Source organism: Trichosurus vulpecula, chromosome 3, assembly GCF_011100635.1.
Source record: "Trichosurus vulpecula isolate mTriVul1 chromosome 3, mTriVul1.pri, whole genome shotgun sequence".
Lineage (NCBI taxonomy): Eukaryota > Metazoa > Chordata > Mammalia > Diprotodontia > Phalangeridae > Trichosurus > Trichosurus vulpecula.
The window spans coordinates 324,915,912-324,937,490 of NC_050575.1; the positions used below are offsets into that span (position 1 = coordinate 324,915,912).

General features: G+C 40.3%; 1 protein-coding gene across 10 annotated transcripts in view; it reads right to left on the reverse strand.

Annotated features, from left to right (window-relative positions):
* Nucleotides 1-8,098: 8,098 nt before the first annotated feature.
* The window catches only part of EHBP1 (EH domain binding protein 1), a 433,107-nt gene continuing 419,626 nt past the window's right edge, over nt 8,099-21,579 (reverse strand). For all 10 annotated transcript variants that reach the window (XM_036752173.1, XM_036752175.1, XM_036752180.1 and 7 more), the window contains 4 exons: nt 17,304-17,403; nt 16,051-16,124; nt 9,426-9,540; nt 8,099-9,148 (listed from right to left, as the gene is read on the reverse strand). In XM_036752173.1, coding sequence (XP_036608068.1) covers nt 9,058-9,148; nt 9,426-9,540; nt 16,051-16,124; nt 17,304-17,403 — 380 coding nt within the window. In that variant the 3' untranslated portion in view covers nt 8,099-9,057. The remainder of the gene's footprint in view (nt 9,149-9,425; nt 9,541-16,050; nt 16,125-17,303; nt 17,404-21,579) is intronic.

Consider the following 21,579-nt stretch of genomic DNA (forward strand, 5'->3'; position numbering starts at 1 on the left):
GCGAAGTCCCAAGTGTCAGGAGAGGCTCCAATAGGTTCGTGGGCCCAGGGCCTCTGGGGACACAAGACAGGAAACCCATAGCTTGTAGCAAGTGGGACAGCTTCAGGGTTCCCTTGCCCAGACTCTGGGTAAGCCGGCTGGTTGGGCAAGGTCTAGGGAAATTAATAAAAGGTGGTCTGAGGGCTGTAGTGATGGACAGGTGGGCAGTACAGCTAGTTTCACTACTTTGAAAATTAGGCCTGGCTGCATCAGGCAATGCTACTTGCTTTAACTAATAAACTTTTCTAGATCTTCTTCCTCTGCTTCCAAGCTATGACAAAAGCTCAGGGAAAAAAGGGAACTTTTGGATTCTGGGGGTGGGGGAGAACCAAGGTGAGTATGGGGAGATCCTGGCCTTCAGGGTGTCGACGGGCAACCAACCAAAAATACCAGCGCAGAAAAGCAGGCTGGGGGAGGTGAGGGAGCTGCTTGCGGAGCTGGGCCTCTGGCTGCAAAAATGAAGATTCGCTCTGGAAAGGTTCGGCCTGAGGCTGTGAGGGAGTGGCTGTTGTTTCTTTCGTTTAAAAATTTGTTTAAAGGGGCAGGGGTGGGGTGGGGGCAGGCAAGAACCCGAGGAGTGGGGGTTGGGGGGTATTTCAACCAAGCAGCTGAGTCCATACCCAGACAGACCTTAGGGAAAACCTTTAGGACAAAACCTTTAGCAACGGCTCTTCTCCAGGGTCCTGAGGCCGGAGGCACCACCTCCTCAGATGGATTTCATAAATTCTACCAAGGGTCGGTCCCTAACCTCCTCCCCTCTACCCCCACCTCCCCAACCGCTTCTTAGTCCGAGCCCCAGAAGAAACACACTTCCTCGACATTCTGGCAAACTCCGAATGTAGTTGCCCTCCCTGGGCCCAGTTCGGGACCCTGCTGCAGGCCTAAGCTCAAAGAGCAGTAAAAGTGGTTGGGGGGAAAGTGGTTGGGTGGGTGCGAGACAGGGTCAGAAATCCGAGATTTTCCCGCTCCGTTCTGGGGGGACTCTTCTCTCCCAGCGCAGGCCGCTTCTGAAGGCCCGTACTGGCCCTTTTGTAATCGGTTCTTGGCTGGCAAGCATTAGAGAAGGTGGAACTTTGGCTCTGAGGGGGCCAGCGTGGTGGTCTAGGTCGCTTCTGATACGTGTGGGGTGAGTGGGAAGGCCTAAAGCTTTCCGAACTCCAGTTAGCTCTCACACCGCGTCCTAGACCCCAAAATAGGGCGAAATTCCGGGAGCTAGGCCTCCAGCGGAGCAAAAGCCGACCCCTGGCTGTGGGGCTGCAATATCTTTTTGCCACTTCCCTGGCTGTCAGGAATTTTAGGGGCTCCAAGACAAGGTGTCTGGAGAGAAGAGTGAGTGGTAGGAATCGGGCATCAAGCCCCAAAGTTCGAGAGAGGCAGAGAGCCCCAGAGCCGCAGTCACTTCACCTGGTTCTCGGGGAGGAACTGGGGATCGAGTCGCGGGGAGTGGAGGAGGATTGCGGTAAGCGGGGAGAGCCGGTTAGGGTATATGGGGCGGGGAATGCCAACCAGGGCTCGTAGTTCTAGGGGAGATGCAAGGCCTGGCAGAGCGCGGCTCTCTTACCCCACGGTCCCCCCCCCCACCCCCTCCCCATCCGGTCCCCATCGCGGTAGGAGATCGAAGAGGAAAGGGCGAGGAGCCCCAGAGAGAGAGAGGGATTAAGAGGGGCCATGAACTGGGGCAAGAGTGTGAAGTGGTAACAGGTTTCTACTGAGCCGTAGTTCTAAGTTAGAAAGACTTTCTCCAAACTTAGCACTTCGCCTAGGCTACTTCGAAGGAGGCGGGGGTATGTGACGAGTAGGGGTCGGACTTCGGCAGCTGTGCCCCAGGATCCCCAGCACAGTCTAAGGAGTGGGGAGAGGTGCTACGGTCGAGTCTCGAGTTCCTCCCCTGCCCTGGGGCACACGTCACGGAGGAGTGCGGGGAGCCGGGGGCCTCAGCTGGGGAGGGGGCGGTGGCGGTGGCGGCGGCGCCTGCTGCTGCTGCTGCTGCTGCTGCTGCTGCTGCTGCTGCAGGCGCGCTCCCATTTGGCTTCTGCGATCCCATTCCGGCCCCGCAAGTTTCGCTCCTTACCTGCACTCAGCTCCTGGGGCGGATAACCAGATAATTCAAGCGCATGAGAGAGAAGAGCCCGGGCCTCTGGCCGTAAACCTGTAAAAACCGAAGGCACCGAGGAAGTTACTAGCTGGGCAGAACAGTTTGGCTATCATGTTGGGATTTTCTACCTCCACCCCCCCCACCCCCGTTCCCTTTTCCCCTTCCCCCTTTTATCTCCCTGCCCGGTTTCCCCTCTCTCCCTACGTTTTTTTCTGGATGACTCTTTAGATTTAAACTTTATTTTGTAGAAATATCACACCCTTCCAGATCATTGTATTGCCCCAGACTGCTGAGGGGGGATATTTGGGAGGAGGGGAGAGTCAAGGGAAAGCTGATTGCTGCTGCAGCTGCACTAGAAATGAGTCAGGGAAGTAAGGGGTGGGTAGTGGGGGTTTGGGAAAAGTCTGCAGAGGCACTTTGCAAACTAAATAAATCAAGCGATTTACCTTGTCGAAGTGGCTGTCTTGCTCGGTTGTTTAGGTGATTGGAAATGTAGCCTGATGAAGATTGATCACCTTTCTACTGCCCTCCCCGAGTATGTGAACGCCAGGCAACTGCGTAACGGGGCCGGGCCGCCAATCCTGGGCCCAGCACTGGCTGAGTGACAGCGGGCCGGGCAATGGCAGTTCGAGCCGGGGGTTACCTCTGCGCGCCCCCGCCCCTCCCCCACCCCTTGCCTTCTTCTCCTCCTCCCCCTTCCCTTCCCCCTCACCCCCTCTCTCCCTCCTTTCCCTGCCTCAGCCGGCCCGGCCCTGGCGGCGCACTAACTCCCGAGATCTCTGAAAACGCAGTATTGAGGGGAAGACGAGTGCTGCACCTCCCAAATAGACGGGCTCCTGAAGAGCCTGTGTCCACACTTTGAGTCCTTTAGGGTCCCCCACACTCCCTTTCCCCACCATCCCAGCTCTCTGCTTTGGGAGCAGCAGAAGGAAAGTGAGGGGGAAGAGGAGCGCGGCTCCCTCACTCTTCCAGGAGCCCACCTTCGACCCGCCCAGCTGTCCTCCTTGGAGGCTGCAGCGGTGTCCGCGCCCTTTCTATGCGCTGGGGGCCGTTGGGGTCGAGGATTTCGCATCTCATTCCCTCTCCTCCCGTAGCTCGGGTCCGTCCCTCGCCTTTCCAAGTCAGCACTCCCAGGCAGAACCCTTGGGGGACTCTGTGCTTGTGAGGGAACTTTGCAAAACGCCGCACAGTCACACTTACAGCTCCTGCGCTCCTCCTTCTCTAGCCGCCGCGCCCCCCACCGCCCCCCACCCCCTACTGCCGCCCCCTGGTCCAATCTCTCCGAGACTAGGCTCCCAGCCCTCGGGAGCAGCAAGAACCAGCTAGTAGAGCGGCTCCCCAGGTCCCTTCCAAATGGGCTCAGGCGCTCCTCGCGTTCGTAGCATTTTGCCAAGCTCTCGCAGCTTCCCAAGTCCTATTTGTTCCACTTACTCTTTCTCTGTCTGTGACTGTTTTTGTCTTTTCTTTCTCTCTATCTTTCTGTGTCTCTGTCTCCCCCCGCCCCCACTTCTCTCCCTCTGAAAAAAGCCTGAAGGACAGAAAAGGGAGCCCCCTGTCTACAATCCCCTACTCTCCCACCCCTCTTAATTTCTAAGGGCCAAACAAACGAGTTGGCAACTTTGCCCGAGGCTCCTTTCCTCCTTTCAGTTTCTTTCCCATATGCTGCGGAGACTCTTTGAAAAAAAAAAAAATTCCCGGATGATTCGTACTCTGGAAGGTGAAGATCATTTCCGATTCTAACAAACTCCTAAAACGGAGTCCAAAGTGGGTGGACTTTTCAAGGCTCAAATTAGTGCTTTCGCCCTCAACTCCGGGAGTATTTTTTTTTAAAGTCGCACCTTCTCATAAATATTAATGAAGGGTTTAATCCCCTTCGAGGAATTACTAACCCTCCCTTCCAATTTTCCTTCAGAATAACCAGAGAAAAAAAAGTTTTAGGAGAAAGTCCAATAACGGGAAAAGGAAAACCCCAATCCATCGCCTTGATTATTGTCCTCATCACCGTGGTTAACAATTACTCCATCCTAGAAATACGAAAATTCAAAGGACTCTAGACATGATCACGATGGTGATGATGATGATCCTGAATGGAAAGGGGCTAGAAGGGCCAGTAGTCGCATATCAAAGTGAGTATTTTTTTTTTCTTCAGGAGACACTTTCCTTTGGAGTCTTATAAAATACGGTAACAGAATATCATGGAGGGCACACTGTTTCCTTAACTGCTTCTCAAAGGATCCGGGAGATCTTCTTAGGACATTTAATAAGGCTTTGGTCGGTTCTTTTGTTGATCCCTCAAAATCAACTCCTTCTAATTGAAGTTGGAGCTGAAAGCGAGCTAATGTTCAAAGAAAGTGACCGCCAGACCAACAAAATTACATTTTTTGGGGGACGATAAGGGGACATCTAATCAAAGGAGCAGGGGCGGAGAGGGTGGGATAGGGGGGCGAGGAGAAAAGGAGGTTTTACAAGATCCTTCTCTAGTTCACAAAAGTCAGCGACACGGGCACTTCTCTACGGAACAAAGAAGCCGCAATCTATTCACACTCACAAAAAAGAGGGAGAGAGAAGAAGAAGAAGAAGGAGTGAAAGTAGAAGGGGCGGGTGGAGATTGAGAGAGACTGAAAAAGGGAGACAAAGAGAGGAAAGAAGAGAGAAGGAAGAGAAGAGAGAAGAGAAAGAAGAGAAGAGGAGGGAGGGAGAGAAAGAGTGAGTGAGAGAGAACAACAAAAAAAATGAAGAGAAAAGGAAAAACAAACTCTTTTATAGCCACAATGGAACACAACACACCTTGTGGTAATCCCCGACCTACCCGGGATGCCTCGGTCTAAATTTAGCCACCTCAGTCTTTGTAAGAAATTTGGAGACAAAGAGCTGTTGACTAGCATTAAAGACAGAATACAAATAAAGCTTCCAGTGTACTAGTGAAATAAGCTAGCTCAGAGGCAGCTGAGCTCTCCCATGATGGGAAATGTGTGCCTTTGTATAGGTGTGTGCGTGTTTCTGTAAACACCTAAGCTTTGACATTATCTGAACATCACCTCCATACGTGTGTATTACCTATCGCAAAACCACTCTACTTCCACCTCCATCCGCCCTCCCAGTCCTTTTCAGATCTAAATTCTATATTTTCCTTCCTCTCCTCCTCAAGGACCAGCTTTTCTAATAATTAGCTCCAAAGATTTCGTCATGTGAGCTCAGGACAGGGTGGTGAGCAGCAGAAATGGGTGCTGCGCCGCTCCAAAGTCTATTGGAATGTCTTCCCCTCCCCCGACCCAGCTGCAACAACTCGGAGCTTGGGGCTCCTTCTTCTGTTCTCAGCTCCAGATGATGTGATCAGCTCTCTGAAAGTCTGGAGGTATCAAGTAGCACTTTTTTTTTTTTTTTGGTAATAAGAGTATTTGTCTAATCCCAAATTGCAGGAGAATTTTCTAATGTTCAACCTATAAAACCCAGGGATTAAGGAAAGAAAGGGAAAATGAGGGAGAAGGAAAGAGTAGAGAGAAGAGAGAGGAGAAAGGGGAGAGAGTGGAGAGAGAGAGAGAGAGAAGGAGAGAGAGAGAGAGAGAGAGAGAGAGAGAGAGAGAGAGAGAGAGAGAGAGAGAGAGAGAGAGAGAGAGAGAGAGAGAGAGAGAGGAACAGAAGAGAAAAAAAGTTTGGTGCACACAACGGGGAGGATTTGAAGCGGCCCATACACTCGCAAAAGCCAAGGTGGGATAAGAGTTGAAAGTGTGTGTGTGGGAAAGCTGTTTGAGTAGTTCCGGGAGGGCAGAGCACAGAGAGGGAGCTGAGTCCCAAAGAGGCGGAGATCCTTGAGCCCACCCGTCCCCAGACCCAAGTGCAGGGGCCCTGGAAGTAGAGGAAGCTCGGGGAAGGTGAAATCGTGGAGGACAGAAAGGGCGCACAGAGGTAGTGGTGGAGTGACAGAATGGGGGTGGTGGGGTGCGGAAACCAGCTAACTTCGGGCGGGACACTATGCCCAGGTAAGTTCGGCAGCCACCCTACCAGCATCTTTGGGGGGAGGGGGCGGGCGGTGTAGGAGTGAGAAGAGCCAAAATGGTTTTGCTCTTTGAGCCCACTCGGGAGGTAGAAATTTCCACACTACCAGGCATCACCGACACTGTCTTTTCCATCACTTACGCGACCCCCGGCGCCCAAGCCCAGAGCCAAAGATCTCCCCTCCCCCACTAAATAACTAACTGCTGTGGGTAGCAGGGGAGGGTTTGAAAGGGGGGAACAAGGCGGGGGCCCGAGTCTACCAGGGGTGGGGGTGGGGATACTATGAGATCAGGCGCTAGATTGTCTTTCCTCCTCCCTCTTAGTCCCTCCGCCTCCCCCGGCCCTTTATTTCCCCCGGGTGGCGCGGATCCCAAGGGACCTCATGGGACAGGGCAGAGGCGGAGTTTTCCTTGGAGGCCTTTTCCCGGTTTCCACCCCTCCAATGCCCCTTGTCCCGGGAGCTGGGGGAAACTGATGGTGTCAAGAAAAGGCTGTGGGGTTAGTAGTGTCGCTGGCCCGACGCATCTGGCTGTCTTGGGCTAGCGTTTTTCCGCTCTCAAAACCTGCATCTTAAACCCAGTCTCACGTTCGAATGTCAGAGCTCCAGTCTGAGAGGCTGAAAAGGAGAATTTTTGTTCCTATCTTTCTCCAACAGCCCCTTTTCTCTTCCCAACTTTGGTTCTCCCCACTCCTACTCTCTAAATCGCACACCCCGCCCCCCCCCACCCCCCATCAGAACTCTGCTCAGACCCTGGGAGGACTTTAACTCAAAGTCGCAGCCGCCTGCACAGGGGGGAGGAATGGGGGATGGGGAATGGGGGTGGTGAGTTGGAGTTAAAATGATAAAGAACAAACCAAGTGGCTGCCTTCTGGAGAGTCTAGGGACACACTTCGCCCACCATGGCCCAAATCCCATTCGGAAATCTAGGCTGACGACCTTTCATTCCCTTTTATCAGGGGAAGCACCCCGGAAAGGTTTTCCAATGTCCCAGGGCCCAGGCACAGGGCAAGTTTTTACTCGGGCTTTGACTATCTCAACTACATTGTTCGTAAAAGGGCTTTGTTTTGTTTTTTAAATACGTTGTGGGGTTTCTTCTCTCGACCTGGGCAGGGAAAAAAGTAATTTCCATCAGGATCCAGTAGGCCTTAGCTATTTTTCGACTTCGCTGGGTTCTGCAGCGGGGTTCAGCTTGGTTAAGGAGCTCCTGGGCTTGGAGCTTTCTTCTCATAACAGAGAACATAAATATCTGATGTTGCTTCATTCCAAAAATCTTTGAGAAACTTTTCTTTATATACCTTGACAGGAGCTAATTCAGCTATTGTGGTTTCCCCCCACCCCTCAATCTCGGGTGGATGGATGGGTGAGGTACAGCTATACAGTTTTTTTTTTTAACATAATTTATATTTTCTTGTGAAGCATTTGACAACCAGGCCAAAAGATAAAACTCAAGCGTGCTATTATTTTCAAGTCTAAAAACTTGTTGAACAAGCTTCCTTTGTCTGGGACACCTCGGTAGAGGGACGGTTGTGTGACAAAGCACTCTCAACAGAGAATCACCAATTCTGTAATTTCTTGCAAAAGGTTTTCTTTCCTCAATCTACCACCCTTCATCCCCAACCTCTAGAGATTTTAAGAAGCTAACAACACTTATACTCAACTGTCTTAAACTCAATGAAAACTGTTAGAATGGATGAGTAAAAAAAATCAATATAAAGGGTGTAGTAAATAATATTCAGAGCCCTTAGTCAAGCAAAAGGAATCGTTTTCTCTGGATAAGGCTTTAAAATATAATCTATAGGACTAACTTTCAAAATTTATATTTTGTTGTCAAAAGAGCATAGTGTACTAAGGCTGGAAACCATTTAGTTTTAGTTAAAAGGTGCTTTTTTAAAAAAAGTCTTGTGGTTATACAAAGTTATCAGTTAAACCAAAGTAGTAAAGTTTGAATTGTAATAAAACATCAGTCATTAAGGTAAGAAAGATTCTTTTATTGAAAATTTATATATGATTCAGTATTGTAATAAATAAACAGATAACCATTTCACAAAAATGACAGAGCTATACTAGAGAAGAAAAACATTAACTGGGGGAATTGCACACAGTGGCAAGGCAGACTTCCTATAGATACAGAATAAATATTAACAGCATTTTTGAGCCAATGTTGAGACCCAATGAAAAGGGATCAAGCTATATGTAATAAATAATTATTCAGAAAACACGGTGCATCATTAGATGAAAAAAAACTTTCTGTAAACTTATGTATCATTTAGCCCCATCCTTATAGCACATCTTCGAATCACAAGGTTCTCTTCTCAAGCTATGTTAAAAGACCTTTCTCTGACCAAATCAGAGGGAATGAATTCTATTATGCTTACAGTAAAGTGGAAAACAACTGGAGGGAGAAAACATGGGTAAATATAGCATAGCTTAATAATTTCATTGTATATGATCTAACTATAAAATTTAGGTAGCATATTAAATATTACATATGGCATGACTAGATGAAATCATTCATATTTTTCCTATCCCCATTTTACCCCTCCCCCCTCAATGCTAACAACAACAACAACAACAAACAGATTTGTTTTCAATTTTTCTTCCCAACAAAAGATTAAAGAGGCAGATTCTTCTTCCTTGAACAGCTTCTTAAAAATCTCCAATCCCAATCATCACCTACAAGGTTTCTGTGCAAATCTATTTCACATAATTTCAAAAGAATGACAAGCTCACAAGTAAGATCCTGATACAAGGCTATTTCCAAGTATTGGGATTTTCTCCAAGGAAGGAGGGAAAAGGGGGAGGGGGATGAAGTCGAGCTGGGCCAAACGAAATGCTAAAGTTTTAAATCAAGAATGAGTCTCCATCTTCTAGTCTGAGCCCCACCGACGTGACAGTCGTTAAGGGTTCTCAGCCTCTCGGAGCCCAGTTACTGAAGAACACATTTTTCTTCTTTCTTGGCCATCTTGCCTTTGTTTTGCTCCAAGGTTCGCTCCAAATGTTCATCTTCTTCCTCGGCCCTGGAATTCCAACAAATAGGAAATAAACTTATTATTCTTTGTGGTGCCCAAGTACTGAGATTGAGAAATGCCTCCTCACCCCTCCATCCCGGGTCCCCCAAACGGCAGAGGATGGCCTTAGAAGGATAATGGGAGGGTAGGCAGATCCCAGAAGGAAGGGCCTAGAGCCTTCTAGACTCTCTGCTTTGGGTCACTTTAGAACTTTCCTACAAACTTTCTGGGTCATTTTAAAAGCCAGATGGCAAAGAAGACCATCCTCCCCACTGTCCAAACTCACTGCTTCTCTTGAGCGTCCAGGTCCCTGACCAGGGCATCCCGTTTGTTCACCAGGATGACGAGCTCATCCAGTAAGAGTTGTTCTCTCCTCTTCTGGGCTTCAGTCTTTTGCCAGTCTGGGGGAGAGGAAAAGAAGCTAGTTACACTCGACGCCTCCTGCAGCAGTGCAGGCGAGCTTCCTGCTTTGGCCCTCCATCGGCTAAGGCTCTCCCGCCCTTTTCTCCTTTTCTACCTCTCATGTCTGTCTGTCTTCTAAAAGCTCGGCTTCAGAAAGAGGAGTGTTTCTGGAAAAATTACTGACATTCTAATAAGATTAGGAAACACGTTAGATAGGAGTGATTAGGGTTCCCACCTAAAAATGGATTTTCTTAATATTGCCTATTGGATGAGGCTGGGGCTGGGCTCCAAGCTGCTTTGGACAGAGGGCGTGGCCGGGAGGACAAGTCTGAGGCCGCACCTGAGCGGAGATGAAGTTGGGGGGAGTGGAGCTTTCTACACCCTGGAGAGGCAGCCCCTACGGACCAACGTGGCAGTGAAGGGCTTGGGAAGCAGGGGCTGGGTAGGAGAACCACAAGAAAATCTCTCAGAAGCTGCGAGATCTGCCTCAGAACTTTGCGGCCCTCCCCCCAATCAACTCCCATCCTAAATAGCCTATTCTTCACTAATTTCCTCCTCACTCTATTTTAGCAGTTGGATGTAGCTCACACTGGGCGCCATATGCTTCACAATAACTTTAAAAGTAGTGTATGAGCTAATTAGCATTTTCTTTGAAGTAAAAAAATAAATTTGCCCCGCAGTTTTACGCTCTCAAACGCATAGTGGCCAGCATTCTTTTTAAGAGTTTTGTTCAGCGACCTTCATTTAAAGCATTTTTTTTTTTGGCAGAGGGGAAACTACATATTTGCTCCTGAAATTCTTTGCAAAAGATTGGGAAATCTGGTAGGTAGCTCCCCCTCCCAACCCTCACCCCCAGCAGACTTGCCTGTGCCAGTTTTAAGAGAAACATCTATGATATTTCTCAACCTCTCTTGTCTTTAGTATTTCTTTAAGAAGAAGAGCAGTTTCATTTCATAAAACAGGACCACATTTAACATTTAAAGCCCTTGTGAAACCAAAGCCAACTGCTCTCTGGACAGACTGTAAGGGCTTGTAGCTGTCAATCAACCACCAGTCTACCCCGCCTCCCTCATTAGGAAGGTAAACAATGAAAAGAAGAAGTAGATGATGAAGGAGATAGCAGAACAAATGAGGACCAAGAGGGAAACAGGACACCAGCTTAAAAAAAATCTATAGCCACTGACTCAAGCAGTGTCCCCTCCGCCAAACACTTTCCAAAAAAAGAGGAAAGGGGGTGTGCAATCCTTTTGGGTTTTTTTCTCCTCTCTCTCCACTGCCCTGGGCAATCACGTTAAAACTCACATGGCTGGTGCTTATTCAGATAAACCTAACAATGCACACCAATGGTTACCATGTGAATCTTCACAAACCACACAAGAATGTGCTGGTTCAAATCCCCCTGACCCCCCTCCAAAGCAAAATTTATTCAAGACAGCAAACTGCTCAGCAGCCTTATGAAAGCAAGTGGTGCTAGAGGGAATTCTGTCTTGTATTTACAAATTAAAAATTAGATGCATCATCATGCAATAAAGGTTAGAATAGCAGCAAAAGCCAGAAATGTTTAATTGCTTCTATCATTATTTCTTTTATTCTCTAAGCTCAGATATACATAAATAAAAATAGAATGTATATTACATATACAATGCACAGTGCACAAACATATAAAATAACCTTGTCATTATATTCCTACAACTGTGAGGAATGAGTTTTTTTAAAAGAAAAATAAACATTACTGCTAAAAGGGTTTTTTTTCGTTATATCACCTAAGGTAACTTGTTGAGATTTATCTTTTTAATTAAAAAGAAAACATAGTAAACTTGCAAGGATGTCATATCATTTACCACTTTGCTTTTTTTGATTCAAATGGTCAGATACTAGAAAGAATATTTAATAAAAATTACTGTTCCAATTATAAATCAAGCTCTCCTAAATATAAAGGAGCTGAATTCTGGGTAACTGGTTTTTGAAACACGAATATGATAAAAAAAAAATCCAGTTTCATTTGTAATTTATCAGCATGTACTAGAAACTAAAACAAGGCAATTAAGAAAGATCACCATTTTTGATAAGTGCTTATCTTTTTCCATTTTACACTTGTGGTAATGACAACTACTGTAAACTTTCATTTACAATTTGGTCACCTTGGTCTAGAGCTTTCTGTGAGAATTATGCCAGGTACACCTGTTGAAAAATAAGTCTATTTTCTTTTACAGACTTCAAAATATAATCAACTGAAAAATTTCAGGTAATTTCTAGAAGGTAACAAAATATATATTATAATTTGTATTTACAAAATATTTGCTAAGAAATGTATTAGTCTCATTGACAAGGAAATGATACATAATATCTACAATTAATTATTTCTTTTATTCAATAACCATAAGTAGCTACAATATGCAAGGCACTATGCTAAGCAGTGGGGGACATCAAGATGAACTTCACTGATTTGTCATCTACCTTTAGTTTTATTGCTCCAGCTTATAATAAGGAGTGTAAGGATTCTTTTTAGAAATAGAATCCCAAAACTTAAAAGATACAGTTAGAGGAAACCCTTTTGAATTAAAATACAACAATTCCCAACTATCTATTATTTAATAACCTCTCTAGTTTTCAATTTTTCATTGTTCAGCAATGATATTTTTTTATAAATCTTTAAAACATTATAATTTCTATGAAATTCTAAATACAAGTAAAGCTGATTACTTTTAGGACGAGGTTAGAATCCAGACTGTTTAGTATAACTAATAGGGTTTTATATTAATTGTAAAGTATATATCTGCATATTAAATATGATTTCCACACATACTTAAATTGATTTGTGTAGGAAATAAATGCTAAAACTAGTGCAGATAGCAAAAATGTGACTTTAAGCATTCTCACAGATGGTAAAAACTCATATCTTTCTTTAAATGTTAGTTTGAAAAATATAAACTTTCATCTTGTTTTTTATTGGGATAAACATTATTTTATTTCTGGAATGAAAACTAATTTACTTCTTTAAGCTAAAGTCAATAAGGAAAAAACCCTTTTGAAACAGCTTCATGTCGAAGTTCTGAAATATTTTGAAAAGTATATGCATGTAAATTTACAAATGACCTATTATGCATTTAAAGAAAGGATTACTTTCTGATAACATCAATCATAGCTACCTATACTGACTTTGAGAAACTATAATAGAGAGTATGATTAATTTAAAGAGTCCAGTGCATCACTTTAAAAAAGCTATATATCCTCTCTCAACAAAATAGGATTAAATATTGATGCTACATTTGAGCCAAAGTTGTGAAATAAGGAAATCCTGTTTATATCTGTCTGCATTAAGCTGTTAAACATGCACATAATCTAAACAAAAAAAATCTGTTTTTTGCTTGAATTTTAGAAACCTATATATTTTCAATAATTCACATACAAGTTCTACATTGTCTGTACCTTTGTTGAAGCGAACACATACCTTTAAAAAAGGCAAGGGTATTTCACATAAATACTTTAATATAAAGGGCCTAAAGTTGTAGTAAACCTTCAACCTTGCCACTATAAATAAGCCTCACACTTTGATGAAAATTAACACTAGTTTTGTAAAGAGCACATTGGGGGATTGCAGTCAACTCTTATCTTTAGTTCCAGTCAACTAGCAATCCTGAAAGAGTTTGCATCATCATCAGAGCAGGCCATTTGATAGGATTCTACTGCTGAACCTAATCAATCTATGGAATACTGTGGCTGTGCTGTGTAACAAAGCTAAAATAGATTTACAAATGGGGTTTTAGGGGATAAGCTCCTCCACAGGATTACATATTGATTTTAAATATAAAAAGCTTATCATATAAACCATAACTACAAAAATAGTGAACCTGTGCATAAATCCTTTTAGAAGAGCACCCACTTCAAACTATACGCCAAGAATAAATCAAGCTGTACAAAACCCTAAAGAAGATCCATCTCTTGTGCAGGAAATGGACGCTCTACTTTTTAAAAGCCCACCCCAATGTGTGCAAAAATGAATTTATCTTCCCCAAGGGGCATTAAATAATATGGAACAAAAAATATAGGTAAAGTATCTAAAGCACATTCGTCAGCTTGAGGTGTATCTGGATATGAAATTGACACCTCAGAGTGAAACAACAAAAGTGCTTATGACCTTTTAGTAGAATGATTATAATTCACACTTTATTTTTGCTTCCAATCCAATAAATTTATATTTCTTTTAATGAATCATGGTTTATTATGCTCCTTATACATATTTCTTAGGATAGGCAGTTTCAATAGCATATTCACTTGTGAAGACTACAGTTTATTGCTAAGCCATGTCATCACTGTTAAATGGGAGGGAGGGGAAAGGAAGCTAGGAACATACTTACATACAAAAACAAAAACAGTGTTGCCTATTCATGCGTTTTCTCTGTGAAGTACTTTAACACCCTAAAAGGCTATTCAGCTGTATATGTATCCATTTTAACAGTTGGCTAAGAGGACAGTATCTTCACATCACTGAACATTACAATGGTCAACACCTCTACATGACAGTACTGCCCACACACTGTTCACATTAGCAGGGCAAGAGAACATTCAATAAACTGTCTTTATCTGTAATCAGCAGGTTGATACTTTTTTTCTCTTGTCAACAACTAAAGATGAAAACTCACAGATAGGTTTTTTTTTTAAAGCAGAGTCATACATGTGAGACAGTAACACATGTTAAAAAAACCCTAGGAACTGTTATCATGTAAATAAAGCAAGTTTTAAAAAATAAGAAAGCTCATTGTTTTATTATTCTAATGGGGGGAGGGGAGAATTTTCTATTTTTATTTCAGTTGTATAAAAGCATCAGGTTATTTAGCTTGCAAATCTGTTGGGCTGGAATGAGACTGTTGTTTGTGTTCAATACAATGCTGAGATAACTTTTCATATCCTATAGAAATAGCAGAATGACTTTAGAACATATGGTTCCTATTGATCTTACATGGTCATCTGCTATATGAATCCATGCACAATTATGCTTAGAGGAAGATGCATGCAAAATACATAAGAATCCAACAAAAAGGTTGTAGTAGAATTATACTCCTCCCCCCACATATACATACCAAAAAAAACCCCAAAAACCAAAAACCAAACAAATGCGTTGACTATTTACTGTACTGAATTTTCAATTGGCTATTTAACTTTCTAATCTCTTCGAAAGGTTATGTGAAGTCCACTGGCAATTATGTGACTTACCACAAAAATTCTTAATAAAAAAGAACAAATAAAATTTATCATCTTTGTGTTCTTTTATTTCCGTAATAAACTTAAAAAAAACACTTAAAACTAGGATTTTTTGTGTCTATTTTTACACTTTTGCTGTTATCCTTGCTATATGGTGAAGCATTTTGATTGCTATCTTAAGGACCTTATCATTATCAAAAACCATGTAAATAAATAAATTAATAAATTTTGATTTACTAAATAAGGGCTTAATTTCTTTCTAATTATATTTATCAAATGAGCTGACTGGTGTGAAAGTGCTTTGAAAAGAATAAAAGTATTATGTAAATGTAGGTATGCCCTAGGCATTTTATTTGTTTTCATCATTCAATGAAAATGTGGCAATCAATGTTCTGATATTCAAAAAGTACAAGACTTCTCATGGCTTTCCCTTAGAAACTTAGGTTTCTAGTGAAGTCTCTAAACTAATTAGAATTGATTTATTATGGATCAGGTACCTTATCAGGTGAAGAAAGAAATTACCATAGACAGTCAAAGGGTTAAAAGGTCAATACAGAATAGGAAAATCAATTTGCATTGATTAGACAAAAGGTCCATTTTACAGAGTCCAAAGGATTAACTTTTAAGCGGACATCTTTGAACTGTAAGACAACATTTCCAACTGAGAGGAATAAGAACAGCATTATAAAACACTTACTTAAAAAAATAACCAAATATGGTAAGCAATACATTAAATGCTGACTGATGTTTACTTATACTATGAATCATCCAGGATTATAATATAATTCATTTAAAAGAGTTATAAAAAGTGTTTGACTGTTTTACTTATCTCCTATGTCAATCTTTCTGTGTATTCATTTAGGTATAGTATTTAGACTCTCAAGAGTTATAGCAGACTAGAAGGCAGTTTATTTCAGTTGACATTAATGAAATATTATGTTGAAATTTTGAGTATCTTAATATGAAACATCAACCTGATGCATCTTTTAGCACTCTTCCCTGTGTAAATAAAGTGCAAATGAGTAAAATGTTAATTGTTTTAGATTTTTTATTTTATAGAATTTAAAATCTGTTGGATGTTACGATGATTTTGAACTTACTAACAACACAATAGATACCACAATCTATCTGCATTAGGGTCCTTAGGTTTGTGTCTTTAAGTCATTTATGTGGTAACTGCTATATATTCATAACCAGTGTAGACAAATATTCATAGATGCTTGAAGTTTATTTTAGAACTGAATCCCCTGACAATTCAGTCTTTGTATTAAGTGGTTGATTTTTTTCCTCAGTGAAATGTTTCTTACCTTCAATTGCAAGCATCGCCCGCAACTCCCGGTTCAACAGCTCATAGCGTCTTTCCAGGTCATGTTCTTTTTCCCTAGGCAAGTTTAGAAAGTTCATCAATATGTTAATGACTAAATCATTAAACACTTAAAAGGACCTTTAAGTTACATTGATTTTAGGACTCATAGCTGACTTTTCTCTTTAACTTTAAGCTACTCCAAACAAATGATACAGAAACCTAAAACCTTCTTCAGATGATGCTGTTCCTGTCATTCTTCCACAATAAGAGGTATATTTCAATTTGCAGATGAGTAAGCTGATTCTTAAAGACTTCATGTACAAAGATTGTTATAGGGAAAAGAAAAAAACCTATTTTGTGCTGCCTAAAGTTGCAAAAATTTTTTTCCTTAATTCTTAATAGACTTTTCTTTAACCTAAGAATATCTGTTAATATGCAAAGAAATCCTATTTGTATGGATTTTAATATCATAAAGATAAAATTTTGCGTTACAAAATGTTTCTTCATTTTTAAAAATAAAGTTGAGGTATGGGAATGCATTTATGAAAATGAGCTATTTCACTGCAATAAGAAATGTGAGCAAGCTCATCTCTACACTAGGTGGCATCCTATAAGAACACTACTAGTATAGTAAGCAGAGAGAACCAGGAGAGAGAGAAGGCCTAAAGCAGGTGAAATGCCAGATACTAAGAATGCTTACTGTTTATATTTTCTCCACTCCTCCTCTGACCCTGATAACTATGCTAATGCTGCCTCTTTAGGGGCACAGTTTACTTTTAAATCATTAGCATTTTCTTCCAAAATGTATATGGTCATATCACATGTAGTACAGGTTATGTGTAATTTCACTTCCTGATAAAATTTCAAAATTAAAAACATTTTAAGAAAATATTTTAAATTAATTTAAAATTTCTTTTCCTCTTATAACCCAAACTTCTTTTTTAGATAAATAAACTACTTCTTGAACACAAAATATTTTTTCTACTCTTTTGCCCCTCATATTCACACCATGCTATTTTAAATTTTTATCCATATCTTTTCCTACGGACAACACTATTTTAATATTTATATTTAGAAGCCAGTCTGTCATGTAACCAAAACATATGACATGTTAAATATACTAAGAAAAACACAGTTCAGGAAATTAAAAAAAAAACTAAGTCTAATTAAAACAAAATGTAAGAGAAAACAAAAATGTGATAGCAAGTATTTTGTCAAACTTTGTACGAAAATCAAGCTGTCTTGAGTACTTACAGAAGAGAAAGTTGGTTCATTCTCCGTATTAAAGCATTTTTCTTATTAACTAACATAAACCATTCTTGCATCATAGCTTCTTCTTCTTCTGTGTTCCTTCCTACAAACACAGGAGGATTTATCTCTTATTGTCTATATAAGCCACAGCACTGTTTAGTGTCAGTTTTTAAACACGTAATACCTAATTTTAGCTGATCTAATACTACATTTTAGACTGTTAGCAGTAACAGAAGATTAGAGACCTAGACCTGAAAAAAATTCATGTTTAAATAATAATAAGTCTATCTTCCAAAGCTGATAAATTTCAGCATGTACATTTTCACTCCCCTTTAACATACCTACAGATCATATTAACACTAAGTACAGTAAACAAAGTGTTCTACCGTTTAAATCCTCCCCAGAGGCTTAATTGTTATTATGTTTCAATGAGGAACTCTTGGTGCTGACAGACATATGGTCACGATAAAAAAAAAAAAAAAAGCCCAACACAACAACCAAACCCCAACTAAAAATCATTAGGAGAACTCTAAGACTAGAAGGAAGTTCATGGACATGGAGAGATTATGTTAAGCCAGCTATCTGTAGTAATTTACTTGTTATTAATTTTTTTTAAAGTAAACCCATAATATACATTTTTACTGTATCAATAACAGGGTAAATGCGATCAGGGAAAATAAAGATTAAGAAAGAATATTAGTGTTCTGTGAATAAAGGTTTTCTAATGAAGATATCAGTAGATCAGAAAACATTTGAATAAATGATCTAAGCAAAAAGACAAACCCAAATTTAGAAATAAAAAGTGAATATTTCTTATATTCTTTCCCTAAGGATGCAATGAGTTATTAAATATGTTACATTTTTACAAAACGGATATATGAGGGCAAAGGGATACTCCCCCACCCCTCCACTCCCACCAAGCAGGAGACATCCAGTCTCGTATTTTCCCTTTAGAAAAAGGAAGTACTAATATTTACAAGAAAGGTGGACTCTTTCAGGACCTTTTTCCTGCCACTCGCATCAAAAGGCACCTAGTCAAATTCACAATTCTGTGGGAAGGAATTTTCTAAGATTCATAGGGCATCAGTTTGTGCTTTTAAGCATAAAATTTCACCAGAAAAAGGTTTTTAGCAAACAAATTCTCAAAGCAAGACAAATAATTACCTTGCTATGCTAACATTTAATTCTGCAAGTCTAACTTCAGCATAGCATTTACATGGTTAAAAGAAATGTCTGATTAAAAAGCCTTACTATTCTATAATATTCTGCTTTTTTAAACATGAAAACATTTTAGCACATAAATGGAATTTCAAGTATTTTTGCTCTCTACTATCCAATCATAATTGCACTTGCGAAAAATAAGTACAACACATATTTTAGATTGATATAAAATGATTATCTGCTACTGGGAGAAAAAAGAAAACAGGTAAATTCATTAAATACTGTTAAAATTTAAAAGTACGAAGGATACATAGGATAGAGTCATTTAGAGATGGAACAGAGTCTTTATTGTTTTACAGTATTTTTAATGTCTTTTAGGGTTGCTGGTTTTGTATTCACTTTGGACCATGTGATGCCTTGACACTGGTCATGTGATCTAGGCTGCGATAGGCACAAATCCCTGGGCAGCAACAAAAGAAGAAAGAGGAAAAAGAAAAAGCTGAGAAAAAGCTTGCAATTTGGAAAAAGGCCAATTGTGCCCCGGTGAAGGCCTTTCTGATCAGCAACATGACCCATGTGTGCAATATTAACAGCTATGGATTTTGTGATATATTTTCTCACTGCAGACTCAATTCTTGTGCCTATAACTGAAGCAGTGACTTGAAACACAGACAAATGAAAACTTTGTTCAAACTTTGGCTTAACCCGCAATTGATGCTTTCAGGCAGCCGTGAAGGAAGCCGCTAACCCACTCTTAAATTAGCATCATTTTCTTCAATGGGATGGGACTTCCTTGAGAAAAATAATGCTGATGTAGTACCATTATTTTCAATTAAATTCATAATCTGATTTCTAGATTAAAAAATAAATTGTCCTCTAACTCAAAGAAATTAAACAGAAAATGACTATTAATCTTTCCAAGTTTCAAAATGAAAATAAATGTCTAAAAATTAGAAAATGCTAACATGAGATTGTTTACTGGTCCCCGAAATGCTACAGACTATTAAAATCAACACCCCCAATTTGAAGATAAATTAATACAGCATGCCCCAAATCCTTATCTGAACCAGTACTAGCTCACAGGAACCTATAAATAGACTAATGATTGTAAACAATTTTTTTTTTACCCTGTGCGTACATGATTCCACTATTGTTTTAGGGCTTTTAAAAATTAAAAAAAGCTTTTAAAGTCAGTAAGTTGGACCATTACAAATTAATCCTGACTTTAATAACTGGTTAAAGACCCCTTCAGCTTTATAAGTAACAAAAAATATTAAAGCCTGTGATCACAGTGAGCTTTTCTCATTTCTCCTCTAACCATTTGTTATTTAATCCAATACTAGTAATCCAATTTGTCCATCAGACTTTTAAAGGGCAGAATGCAACTTCCCCAGCTTAGACACTTTTCAAAGTACAATATATTTTTCAAATGAATGCTGGATGTTTCATTTTTTCCCCAACTGTTCCTAGCTCTAATGCAGGAGGAAAAAAAGAACAAGATGAACATTGTTCGTACTGATTAAGTAAGAGCTCATTAAAGAGCTGTCAGTGCCGTACTTTGAATATGCATGAAGCATATAATCAGATCTAGTACCGTCACTAGAGGAGAATACGGTAAGTACAAAGGATTGATTTAATTACTTAGAGTGGGGCTGTGGTGGTAAAGCAGTCTTGTTAGTGCAAAAAGAAAAGGAGGTTGGATTCTGGCACTGTTAGAAAAAAAAAAGGCAGTTTTAGCTTCTGCCACAATACCTAATCTCAAGATAAAGCACTTTACATTGTAGCTTAAAATGAAGACTGTCATTATTCTATAAAATAGCCATAATTCATCTTATCTTGTTTAACTTTACCTGGTTAACTACTTATTTGGCAAAATTATCTTTAATTTATAATTATAATAACATCTTTATGTTGACATATTTCCAATTCTGATACTAGATGTTCCAAAAATTATTTAAGACGAGTCATAAAAAATTCAAGTTATTATGCTTTTAAACATTACTGCAGAAGCAAAGTGGTAAAAACATCATAGGATCTGGCTACAAAAAAATGAAGAAACAATTGATTGGTTACATATTTTATAAGTTGTTATTTAATGTTTATCATCATCATTAGCACAACTGAACAAGCCTTAGAGTACCTTTTATAACAAAATTTAAAAGCATTGTTAACTAAACTAGTCTCTGGTAGAACTTTTTAAAGTTATGAGTGGTTTTCCACATGCACATTTCTGGTTTGATGTTTGCCTCTGGAAATCTAGAATCTTCACTAATATGGCACTCTCAGTATCTGGTTTTTCCCCTACCTCTCACTTGGCAGTAGGGACCACCATTATGAGACAACTATTAAATTATTGGAATGACGACATATGTAAGGGAAACACTCATCAAAACATTTCTTCCAAATTATTCCTTACATAATATCCATTTACTAGAAAACATCTTTGATATTAGTGAACTAACCTACATCTAAAGTAATCAGAAAACAATTCACTTTAGAGTACTCTTGAAAACCATAGATACTTCTTGGGTATAATATTTATGAATTTTAATATTGTTTTTAGTACAATGCCTTCAAAATAAGTTAAACGGTAGATAAAAGAAATTAACAACAACAACAACAACAACAAAAACCCCCAAGGGTCTGCCAAGCTAAAGTGTGGTAGAAGTTTTCTTTTATTTCAGTTCATAATACTGTTAGCTCAGGAAGAAGAATTTTATTTCATCATTGGGAAAACACTATGTAATTTTCTTCTGTACAGTTCTGTTAATAAAGTACTATCTATTTGTTTACACATGACTTTGTTATGTTCATTTTGTATGGAATAAATGCTAATAATTGAATCAATTTTTTAAAACTGGCTAAACTTCTAAACAATTACTTAAAAGATTTCCCCAAATCTCTAAATAAGAAATTCAAATCTAAACAACTATGAAGCTTCATATACAGAAAGTTTAAAAAGGTGAGATTGACAGTCAATGCTGGAGGGAATGTGAGAAGATAAGCATGTGCTATCGACGAATTGGTTCAACTACTCTGGAAGGCAATTTGGAATTTTGTTTACAAAATGACTAAAATGTCTATAGTCTTTGATCCAGAGATCCCACTTCTATGCATA